Genomic DNA, 12,885 nt, shown 5'->3' on the forward strand with positions numbered 1-12,885 from the left:
CACATACATCAATGTAAGTAGATAAATCTGACGTCATTGGTATCAATTTTATTCTTCCATTAACAAATATACTTCGTGTGAAACACGATACTTCGATTTTATAGGTATTATTATTCATTAATTCTTTATATGAAGAAAATGTGTAAGTAGCTTTAATTCTTTAATGGCGTCGGATGATAATTTCGAAACGATTGTACCCCTAGAAAATAATAAACAGGTAATTTCAGATCTGAACCGTCTTGGACAATCAGCCGGGCGGCCTTCGTAAGTGATTAATAATTTAAAAATAATTGCTTGTATAGAATAAATTTTTCCTTATTTTGAACGTGAATAATTGCTTAAAAATCTCACAATTTATTCACTGTTATATAAGTTTGTTTAGTTATGCAACGCAATACTTGAGCAATCTGACTAGGGGGATGCCTTCCGGGAGGTCTTTTAAAAAGTAATTGGTCCCTATGCAGGCGTTACAGATGGAGAAAACCCGGGAAACTCCATATGGCCAGCCTGTCCTGGCGAGACGCGAACCCACGACCGAACTCCCAGTGTTCAGGAAACAGAACCGCTTGGCCACTGATGGACCCCTAAACTCTGTAACACCGAAATTCAGCGGCCGGATGGCCAAGCGGTCAAGGTGACAGCCTACCGCTCTGGAGGACTCAGAATCGAATCCAAACGGTTCGAAAAATCTCAAGAATTTTTCGGGGGTGCTCCGTCCAGATATGTCGGGCCCTATCTCTCACCACATTGTGGGCCTGGCTCACAGTGAGGCGGTATGACCTATAATGGGCGCACTGACCAATAATGGGCTTGCTGAAAGAGGCGCTCTTAGTGCCCATAGGATGGAAAAAGAAAAAAAAACCACCGAAATTCAAGTTTAGGTTACTATGTTCAAGAAAGTATTTCACAAGGAAACACGAAGATTTAGAATATAATTTACACAATCAGTACATTTAAACCAAAATAGAAAAAAAAACCCTAATCATACGTTAAAATGAAGAAATTACGAATTCTGAATGCTAGAACAACGAAATTACCGTTGAAATCGGCCTACCAGTGGCCAAGCGGTTCCGTTCCCTGAACACTTGGTGTTTGGTCGTGACCACGTGGAGTTTTCCGGGTTTTATTCACGTCTATAACGCCCGAATAGGGCCCAGTTACCTTTAAAAAGATCTCCCGGAAGGCATCCCCCTAGGTAGATCGCCCAGTGTTGCGTTGCCATAGCTTAATAATAAACAAACCACAGAAATTACAAATATCCATTTCCGGCATTTCTCTGTATTAAAAAAAAAAAACTATTATATTTCCTTATATCATGAAAATCATATAATCATATAAAATCATAAAATGATATAAAATCATGAAAACTATATATAGGCCTATATATAATATATATATAATACTTTGGGCACGTGCCCACCCTCTTCGTCTCAGTTGCCCTTTTCCTAATCCCCAAAGGGAACCCCCAACACAAAATTCGCGACTTCTAGCCTATTCTGCAAATATAAAAGAAATTAATGAACTACTAATGCGACTTCGTGGTATGTTTACCAAAACTCCCATTCCTTGTTTTCAAGGACAAGTTAGCAGCCGTGCAACTAGCGCCACCTTGTGGAAGCGTTGATCCGACCTTCGAAGATCCTTCAGTAATGCACGATGCCCCTTTTTTCCTCTCTCTCTCCATATATATACACACACACACATACAGGTTGTCCCACTTATCATCGGCACTATTGAAATGAAATATTAGTGAGGTAAATTGACTTCGTTAATACGCTACTGCTACGCAATTGGTCTTGCTTTTGCAAATTTGGTATTTGTCGTTCGGGTGTGAAGATGTCTTCACGTGAATTTGACATAATTGTTTTTGGTGCTACAGGCTTTACGGGTCAATACGTGTTCGAAGAATTAACGCGACTGTCTAAAGCCGAAAACGTGAAATTTGCCTTAGCCGCTAGAAACGAAAACAAGTTAAAATCTGTAATGGAAAGGTCAAGAAAGTATCTGCAGTCTGTCGGTATGTATGGAAACAGTTCTTATCAATAATATATATTGTATGTATCTATACAGTACAACCTATCTGAAACGAAACCGGAATAAAAAGGAAACCTTCACAAAGGGGGAAAATTCTTCAGAACGGAGCAATTTTCTACGTTAAAAAAAAAATCTGTTCTAAGCGGAAATCTGCCAAATCGGGAAAAAACATTCGGCACAGTGCGATTCCGGTTTACACAGGTTAACTGTATTTGTTTTAATATTTATTTCTAATGTAGACGATGTAGCATTAAGAACGTTCGTTATCATGGAGATTCATTGAATATTATAGTTGCTATATATAAATATTTCTACAATGTTAACTGTTATAAGTAATTCGTAATACACAAGAGCGTGCTCAAATTAGGTCCACACTGTTCGATTGCTCAGACAGAAACATTATCTATTTATACTAGCTTGATCCACATTAGGCGTAGACAGGATAAGAGACATTTTTTGTACTAGCGCACATACTCGGATGGTAGGATAGCTTTACACAGGATAGCCGCATTAAACTCGTGCATCTCTTAAATCACATCCTCAGGCACTTAAATAACAACATTAGAGTAGATTTTCAATGGGTCTTGCCAAATCGGCTGCTAAGTCTACAATCACTTTCAGTTATATTCCTACTTCTTACATCGACATTAGGGTTTCTCATTTCCTGGTCCTTTGCTTGTCCCGGGATTTCGGGGAAAATGTGAACTGTTTCCCGGGATAAAATTGATTATTTTTAAGATATGCAAAATATCTTTATATCAAATGATATAATTATTTTTCATTTTTAAAGTAATTTAATACGTTCTGCAACCTCCAAAATCACATTAATAATGCTGTGTAAGATATATATTAAAAATTACTTTTGAATTGCGTAGAAATTTTCACAAATAGAAAAAAAATTTATTAAAGTGTAATGAAAAGTCCAGCTATCGAGAATTCCCTTTCCGATTCAATTGATGTGAGAAATCTTCCAGCCGTAGCTTGGAAGATTTCTGGTTCGTTTTCGAGATTGTAGTACTTCTTTTGCTCTCTAGTATTCTTGATTTGTCTACCTCGGCTGCTTTAATAGCGGCATCGAGCTTATAGCCCGATAATTCGGCAATTCGTTTGGCTTTAATAATCAGATTTATGAAGGAAACTTCATACTTGCAGACTTCGTACTCGTTTGTATCCTTGCCCAATTTACACAACCTGGCGTTACGAAGTTATTGATGCCGCTGGGCATGGTTAAAAATTAAGACAGCGTAAGCACAATTATTCCAGATATTACAGCTTCTGACAAGTAAAGAATTTTCGGAGTCCTGCCACAAATAAGCTATGTATTGATTATTGACCATTTGTGGCATGCCATAAGAAAACTTATAAGTAGGTTTAAAATTAATAAATACAAATGTATTCTGACCGTTTATGAGTTAATTATACTTTATATTTGCAAAATTTTCTCAACCTTAATACAAAATAAGAAAAAAGTGAACTTTTAAGAAATTTGCGGGATTTCCCGGGTTATAAAAACAACCGGGATCCCGTTTGAGAAACCCTAATCGACGTACACGTCAAAAAACAGCTCTAATAACAGAGGAAATTTTGGAGAGTTACAACTGGCCTCGTACAGTACACCACGGCAACTCGTCCAGACGCGTACAATGTACAGTACCATCGCTTACTTTCATTCATATCCCGCAGCTAAGCCGCTGTGGTCTCTCTCCCCACGACACACACAACACAGCTCTTCTTTCTATCTCCTCGTCCTCCTCCTTCCATTCCCCTCTTTCCTTCCCTTCTTCCGCCGGCTAAAACCCTTTGTGTACGGCCGTTGTCTTTCGTTAAATAAATAAAATAAAAAAGTTATACCCTCTAATAAAAGTCGTCTTTGAAAAGGAACTGTTCTTGGTGATTAGACGCGACAAAGGTATGAAAGACCTTTTAGTTTCTACCATGTAGTTTAAATGTGAAATACCTTCAGCCATTTTAATCGGAAGCAATAGATATATTAAAAATATATACCAGTAATATCAGAATATTACTAGTATCTGATGGTACTATTTTGATTTTATTGTTTTGCATCATGCGTAATAAAAAAAATTGCAGTAATAAATATTAAAATTTAATTACAAGTTTGGCAAAGTTAAATAATTCAATTGGGAATTCTTGAAAGTTTCAAGAATGCTCAAGATTTTTATTATTATTTTTTAAATGGAAATTGAGCAAAAAGTTTAATTCTTAGTCATTTTGCATGTTTTAATTTTGTTACTTTTTAAAAAGTATTTACTTTGTCCTTGAAATCACTTTTCCTTCCTGCACATAACAAAATTTCTGTAAACAATTTTTGAAGGAAGAATATTAATATACTAATTAATTTTCAGAAATTGTTTCCTAAATTACTAGCTGCTATTTATTTTTTTTAATGAGCCTTTTATATTAAACAAGACACCACCTTCTTCCGGAATCAAACATCTCGTTATTTAATGAATAATAGAAGTCAAAAGAATAACATAATCATTTAATATTTCAGTTCGTTACAGTTTTTATTCTTTTGTTATTATTATAAAGTACAGTATTGCATTATTATATCATTATGATAAAGAGTAAAAAATAACATCTTTAATGATAAACTTTTATTCTTGCAGGTGAAACAATAAATGCAGATATACCCATTATTATTGCTGATGTTAGTGATGAAAATTCACTGTTAGAAATGTGTAAGAAGGCCAAAGTTCTTTTAAATTGTGTAGGACCAGTAAGTTTTAATCGTGAGAAATAAATTAATTTAGAGTATTTGGGAGAAAAGATGGTCCGGAGAAAGACTTGAATATCCCGCATCCTCCGCTTACCATGTAAAATTATTCGCGAGGTTGAGACCGAAGTTTTAAATGCGAAAACGTCGGACGTTCAGCGCCGCTTTCCTGTAAGCCTAGAAGTTTGACAATGGCGTTTGAAATGTCGAGCGCGATTCCACTGACTTTCCAAATGACATTGTCAAACTTCTAGGCTTACAGGAAAGCGGCGCTGAACGTCCGACGTACACGTTTTCGCGTTTAAAACTTCGGCCTCAACCACGCTATTACTTCTGGTTAACATAACTGATAATCATCTGCGTGGTAAGCAGGGGATGCGGGTTCGAGTCCTGCTCTGAGCCTGCATATATATATATATATGTATTTAACACATATACAGTGGTGCCTCGTACTTCTAATTTAATTCGTTCCAGGAAGTCGTTAAACTCCGAATCGTTCGAAGTCTGAATCAATTTTTCCCATTAGAAATAATGGAAAGCAAATTAAGATCCGTTTCCAGATCCTAAACGATACCCACTTCGATAAACTTGAAACAGCAAATACACTTAACTGTGTTATTATTCCTTAATAGTAAATTAAAATGCGAAAACAAAAATAAAATACGTAAATACTGGATAATGAAATGAAAATTGCACTTACAGGTTAAGTTTGTCATCTTAAACATGGCTGCCAGATCTGTCTTATGTGATTCGCGATAAGTTCCTTCATGTCAAAAATTGATATTGTGACCTTCCTCTTAGATTTCGTCGCTTCCACACACTTTTCTCGGATGTCGTGGTTAATAAATAAAGGTTATATTGGGTCGACAGAAAGATTTTGCTATTATTAACGGTGTTTTTATTTTTTGTAACTCTTTCCGCCCAGTGGGCACTAAGAGGGCCTCTTATAGCAAGCCCATTATGGGTTCGGCCAGGCCCACAATGAGGCGGCCGGGTGGTGAGGGACGGGGACCGACATATCCGGACGGACCACCCCCGAAAAATTCCTGGGGATTTCTCGACCCGTCCGGATTCGATCCCGGGTCCCCCAGGGCGGCAGGCTGCTAACCTTGACCGCTCGGCCATCCGGCCGCAAATTAATTAACGGTGGTTAAAACGTTCCGTTCGTAAGGGGCGCCCACAAGCTGTGGTCAAAGAAAAGCTGCAGGAAGAAATTGTTAAAAATCCACTAATAACAATATATGTAACCAAACACACCAAAATTAAAGCGAAAAAAGCACTGAAAACATACGAGCGTAACGCGAAAACAAGTGTTTTCACTGTACACGTGCATCTCGAACTTTGAAGCACCGTTCGAACTCTGAAGTGAATTTTTGTCAAATTTAGCGTCAGAACTACGAGGTACCACTGTATATTAAAATTGAATGAATATTTTAATTAATAATCTGACATGCAAATGTGTTTAAAAACCCATTGCAAGGCTAATCAATGTAAATTATATCATAAAAACAAAAATTATTTACTTAATTTATATGTATACATGATGACTATCACGCATAGTACAGCGAAATCCGCTTATTATGATCACTTAGGGACTTGCAACTTTTGATAACAATAACAGGCTGATAACATTAAACCGAAGGAAAAATTTTCATTATTCAACACAATTTATTATAAATAATTACAGTACGAAAGTGTACTATTTATATTTATCACAAAATGTACATTTAATACGACATTACACATTCATATATGCTACAAGTTTTTAAAAATAAATAACTTTTTAATTCAACAGATCGCAAACTTAAATTAAAAAATCACAGCAGGAATGTTCATTTCCGAGGGTAAGCTTCAAGTAAAGATCTACAGTACTAAGAATTCTTATAGTTTGTCTCCAAGTGTAATTATCACAATTGATAACAATAGCCGAAGTTTGATTATACTAGGCGGATTCTTTTTAACTACACATGGAATGTTTATGGACAGACTAAGTTAACAATATCCGACCGATAACATAATCCGATTGATAACGTTATCCGTGATTATAATCTGACATTAAAATTTAAACCTACATTATAGATTGTTGTGATAATTCCAGTTAAATCCTTTTTGTGGAATTTAGTACTATTTATATGGAGAGACTGTCATTAAAGCATGCCTGGCTGCCGAAACTCATCATTTGGATTTTAGTGCAGAACCACAGGTAAATCTAATGTTATGAATTAATAGTTTATTATTTCTTTTATGGCAATGGTTCATTAATCACTAGAGTTTTTAGTTTCTTGAAGGGATGCAATTGAAATATCATGAAGAAGCAATTCAAAAAGGAATTTATATAATTGGAGCTTGTGGATTTAGCAGCATTCCTTGTGACTTGGGAGTATCTCTAATTAAAAAAATATTTCCAGGTATTGGTATATATAATCTGATTAATATAATTTTATCTTAAATCATTTTTGTATATAAATATGCAACATTTAAATATTAATGTCATTTTATTAATGTGCATTTATGAAAGAAAATCTTTTTGATTATCAATTTCATGCTTTTAACTTTTCTGTGCACTTATTGATAGTTAAAATGTTTAATTTATAATATTATTTTAAACCTAATCATTTGATTTATCATGCTGTATTTAGGCTAATTAATCAATTTAACTAAATAATTTTTACATAAGGATATGCAGTTAAGCTGACATCTTGTATTCATATTAATAATTAGAAATTATATACTAAGCCAGTGGTGCCCAAACTATAGCCGAATCACACACCTTAATCTGGCCCATGAACATATTTGATATATCACTTATAAAAAAAATATAAGCTCATTTTTACCATTTATATATGGAATATACAAAATATTTGAATGTTTCGTATACTTATGCACAGTTTGGCCTACTAATTGAAAGGTTTGGGCATCACTGTACTAACAATAGAACACAGGTAAATTTTATATATTATATTTTTCTTATTTCAGGTGATCTTAATTCTGTAGAAACATATCTGAAACTTAGTAAAGGACTACTGGTGCATATTCTTTGCTTCTATATGTAGTATATTACAATTTATAAATTTAATTATCCTCAAACTGTAATTTGAATAATTATGTTCTTTTTAACATAGTTTTAATTAATTACATATGCAAAATAAATGTAGAGATTTTAAAGGAATATTTAAAAATTTTAGGATACAACTTTTAACTCAGGAACATGGAGCTCTGCTGTTCATGGAATAACGACTTTGAACAAAGCTAAAAACATTAGAAAACAATTAAATAACACTATTTTTAAGAAAAGTCCACAATTCTTACATCCTCTGCCAAAAAGGTATAACGTTAACATGTAAAAATTAAAAGTTATTTTAGATTTAGTTAATTTATTGAAGCATTGTGGTTTATCGTAAGAAATTGTCATGCATGGTTTGTCGTAATACATTTTTAAAAAGTTTCAAGGTGTAGATATATTATCCGCACCATATTAAAATTAATCTCATAACAGCCGGAAAAGTTATGCAACTCGTGGCTGGATTTTTTTTATTTTTACAATATCTAATTTTTATGGCATTGAAAAATATTGTCAGGAATGAAAAATTTCAGCTATACAACAAGATTTAACTCTTATGATATGCGAACATTTTTGCCTAAAATCATACTGAAGCCCATAAGGTTCTGGTAAGTCATATGATTTCTACAGGCAACACAACTTTTCATCATTCTTCTGTATTAAACAAATAATAATAAAGTTATAAATTTACATATATATACAGTAAACACGTAGTTCTACTATTCGATGCGTTTTATTTGGATTAAGCAACGAGCTTACTGTGTTTCTTCCACGCTCAAGATGGCGACTTCCGTCCTGTGCGCGCATATTGATTTTTCAGGGGCTGCCGCTACAGTATTATAGCTCCGTGGTATAGAGCCCTGCAAGTATCTTAATCTGCTACTCGTAGCTCAATTTTTCAACCCCGAAACCTAGCCATATTTTATGAGAACGGGGGTAGTCGATGGGTAAGATGACACCCGAAAATGTGTTACTGTAAAAGCAAAGCCATATTGACCAGATTAGAGTTGTTTGTGATGTATTGTTCTCTTATAGTATGGAGACACTAAAAGCTGATCTAAATACACGAGTTAACTGGCACATATCATGGAATTTGGACAGAACTTTCACCTTCAATTTCAAAGTAGCCATATCGAACTGACCGAATTCCTTAACATGTAAATCTCTCTGTATCTGCTGGGACAAATAGTAGTTACGAACTAACTGGATTTCGAACTATCCGAGTTTGAATTAACATTGATTTCCTGTATATTAAAAAGTTATATAGCCTACTAAAGTAGTAAATAGCTAAATGTTTTGCATTATTTTAACAATTTACCAATTAATAATTTAAAAAATCCAGCAACCAGTTGCTTAACTTTCCTGGCAACATTTGTTGGCACCATCTATTATGATATTTTAGTTAAAAATATAAAAAGTTTTTTAAATATCATAAAATGGCAAAAAGCTTAATTTCGAGGTTAGGGATGGGTTTTATAAAAAAAATTGTAAATGCTAATAACGAGTAAAATCATCATTAAGTCCGACCATACTGGAGATACACACGACCCCCTTTATCTCCACACCCCTTCGACCTTTAATTACCAAAATTTAATAGCATCAACCTCCTAATAAACAAACATACCTGCAAAATTTCAAAAATTTTCGACAAAAAAACAGGAGTTACTAAGCTTCGAATAAGATGGAAAAAATCGTGTCCCCCACACCCATTAACATTCATACATTCAGAAATTACTCCCGACTTTTTTTATAACATTCCTCGACGTTTCAAGGTCTCCTCGTCCAAAAATATAAATATCTTGGGGGTCAGTTATTGACAGATCGCCATACTTTCCCTCTGTTATATATAACGTTCGGGAAAGTAATATATGCTTGGAAAATAAAAAGGATATGAACAAATTTGGCCATATACATCAAGTTTCATTTCGCACCAAAAACTCAATATCTCGTTCCCCACTTCTAACACCTATAAATTTTTTCTCGTGAGTATTGTTTATTTATTTATGGCAACGCAACACTTCGGCTATCTGCCTAGAAGGGTGCCTTCCGGGAGATCTTTTTAAGGGAAAGTGGCCCCTATTTAGGCGTTACAGCGTGGAGAAAACCCGGAAAACTCCACGTGGCCAGCCCGTCCGAGCGAGACGCGAACCCACGACCGAACTCCCAGTGTTCAGGGAATGAAGACCGCTTGGCCACTGGTGGGTCCTCGCGAGTATTAAGGATCAACTGTATGTGCCACTCTTACCTGTAAATGTGGCCAGACTCCAAACTCAAATAACTGCTGCAGTTGCTCAAGTTACATCGGAGATGCTACACCACGTGCATGAAGAAGTTGAATACAGATGGGATATCTGCTGCATAACAACTGAAGTCAGACAGAACCATAAAAAAAAAAAAAAAAAAACTGGTGGTTGAAGTGTTTGACTACACTTCAATGTTTTAAAATTGTGTTTCTTCTATGGGTTCACTAATATCTCGTTAAACGCCTTCGAGTTGTAAAGCTATTTTTGAAACACCCTGAAAGTTTGATGAATAAATCTTAATAATTTCAATACAATAAAAGAATAAGTAGTAATAATTATTTAGTATGAAATTTTTCACTTACTTTCCAATAAATTTCATTTTTTTTTCAGACCTTTTCTCTTTAAAAGTGACATTACAAATAAATGGTGTTTACCCTTTCCTGGAAGTGATAAAACAGTCACATTCCGAAGTCAACTTTTTAATTACAATTATAAAAACGAAAGACCGGTAACTAATATCATAACTGATATAATTTGATGACGATTTTAAAACTAATATAATTAATTTTACATTCAGGTGCAGATAAAAACGTATTTTGTAACATCATTATTTGAGGCATTTTTACCTGTACTGACGGTAACGATGCTTTTTATTTTTTCACGTTTCAAGTATGGCAGAAAACTCTTGATTTCTGTAAGTTGCTAATTGTCGAATATTTAACTGTAAATGTAAATATAAAATTTTATACAAAATACGATAGTTAAAAAATTTATACTGTTAAGCATTCATTTATAATTATACAGTAAACTAAATCTAAAATTATAATGGGTCATAAGTCAACAAATTAAATGTACAGGCACTAGAATGCAAGAATTTATATGATGCCCTAGAATAATTATGTTTATCATTAATTTGTCATATAGGCTACTTAGTGCATTCTGCCAGCCTTGTGCAGATATAAAATAATTTGGTAAAAAAATAGGTGATTAAACTTTAGTGGTTGTGACTTTAGTGTAAATAGTGATTAAACTTAGGTAAAAAAATAGGTGATTAAATAGGATCTTGCCACTTTGTATCGAATTTAATAATTAAAATTAAATAATTTAGAATATTCTGGATGGAAAAACGAGAGGGGTTCCAAACTCGCACTCAGCTTGCTGTATGTATTTATTGCCAATTATGCTCAATCCGATCATTGCTCCCAGATCAAATAGCAGAATTTGAATCCACAACTCCTATGATTTTATTACTTTTTTCTTTTCAGAATATTTCAAATTAATTTAATTCTAATTAAGTAGATATTTTGTATTAAAATTTAATAATTACCTACCATTAGTACAAATGATTATACAGGGTGGTTATAATTAAAGTTGTCCTACTCAGACCTGTCAGACCTACTAGAGCCCGTTCTCGTGGACGTATTTTGATGAAACTTGGAATATGTTATATGGACCACGGGGAAAAGGAAAACGCAAAAAAAAATATTTAGTTAGAATTTTTATCACTAGATGAAAAAATGGCGCATAAAGAACAAGAAGCACAAAATGGAAACACGCGAAAGGTTTTTATTCACAACATTTGTTCAATGTGCAATCCATTTTCATCAATCCATTTTTCCATATACCAAGTTTCATTAAAATACGTCCATGAAAACGGGCTTTAGACAGGTCTGAATAGGGCAACTTTAATTATAACCACCCTGTATTATAGCCATAATAATTATGAGAAATAACAAAAGTTTTTGACTTTATCAATATTCCATTTTAAAAATAAATATTTAAATGAATTTAATTCTAATCAATTTAATTTTACTAAAAAAATTTCAGTATCCACATTTGTTTTCTTTTGGGGTGTTTAAAAAAGGTGGTCCAACAAGAAAAGAAGTAATTAATTTCATTTAATATATTATCTTTACTATAACGGCTCTCTACATATCCTCTTATTGTATCAGATTAAGGAAGTATCCTTCACTACGGTGTTTTGGGCTGAAGGGTGGAAGGATAAACTGGATGTTGACAAACAACGTACAGAACCGCCCAATAAGAATATGAAAGTAATTTTAACTGCACCTGGTTAGTTGTTACTTTTCTTTTAATATTTAATGTTGAATTTCAATTACATAGTTGTCTTTTTATAGATCCAGCATACATTACTACAGCACTCTGTCTAGTCAATGCCGGTGTTGTGTGTTTGAAAGAAAATGAGAAAATGCCTGGAAGGTAAGAAGAAAATATAATTTAAATTTACTTTGTATCTTTTTATGGATTAATTTAATTTCTGCAATTATATTTTCAGTGGTGGTGTCTTTACTCCGGCAGCTGCTTTTGAAGATACTTCGCTATTAGAACGGTTACAAAAGTCAGGAATGGAGTTTAGTATTATAGAGAAGTAATCACGATCGACTGTTCCACTGTGCTATTCCAATTCAACAGAAAATAGTAATAATTTACATTTATGAAATTTCGATTGATGGGAACAGTTTTTTTATGTTTGATGTTTTGCCATTTGTACTAAGAAATCTATTGTCTTGATTATGTTAAATCTAGAATTGCTTTTCAGTCAGGCAATATTAATTGTTGATTTATTTACATAGACAAAAATTATCTCTGGTGAAATAAAATGGTTTAATATTTTCTTCAATGTTCTCAAGTACTGTACATTAAATTTACACAGCAGAAATAATGTATACATTAAGTACATTTTGTATACGTTATCCTTCAATAACGCACAGTCCATAAGAAAATTCCTGGCCATTGATAGTACACACCCAAAGTCAAGCTTAATAAAATATGTCTTGCATCATCCTGTAAAT

General features: G+C 33.7%; 1 protein-coding gene across 1 annotated transcript; it reads left to right on the plus strand.

Annotated features, from left to right (window-relative positions):
- Positions 1-1,817: 1,817 nt before the first annotated feature.
- On the plus strand, positions 1,818-12,591 carry LOC136984943 (saccharopine dehydrogenase-like oxidoreductase). Its single transcript, XM_067282088.1, has 11 exons — positions 1,818-2,017; positions 4,662-4,771; positions 6,891-6,971; positions 7,047-7,176; positions 7,745-7,794; positions 10,416-10,580; positions 10,650-10,766; positions 11,900-11,956; positions 12,016-12,145; positions 12,211-12,292; positions 12,369-12,591. Exons 1-11 carry the CDS (start codon positions 1,837-1,839, stop codon positions 12,463-12,465), a joined length of 1,200 nt encoding a protein of 399 aa, XP_067138189.1. The 5' UTR covers positions 1,818-1,836; the 3' UTR covers positions 12,466-12,591.
- The last annotated feature ends 294 nt before the right edge of the window (positions 12,592-12,885 follow it).

The sequence above is a fragment of the Centruroides vittatus genome, unplaced genomic scaffold (genome assembly GCF_030686945.1).
Source record: "Centruroides vittatus isolate TY-2023 unplaced genomic scaffold, ASM3068694v2 contig_941, whole genome shotgun sequence".
NCBI lineage: Eukaryota > Metazoa > Arthropoda > Arachnida > Scorpiones > Buthidae > Centruroides > Centruroides vittatus.

Excerpts from the sequence above, each read along its gene's own strand:
- LOC136984943 (XM_067282088.1), top strand. The coding sequence starts at position 1,837 with ATGTCTTCACGTGAATTTGACATAATTGTTTTTGGTGCTACAGGCTTT. Across the intron at positions 11,957-12,015 it reads GTGGTCCAACAAGAAAAGAA|TTGTATCAGATTAAGGAAGT; the intron begins GTAATTAATTTC and ends CATATCCTCTTA. Across the intron at positions 12,146-12,210 it reads AGTAATTTTAACTGCACCTG|ATCCAGCATACATTACTACA; the intron begins GTTAGTTGTTAC and ends GTCTTTTTATAG.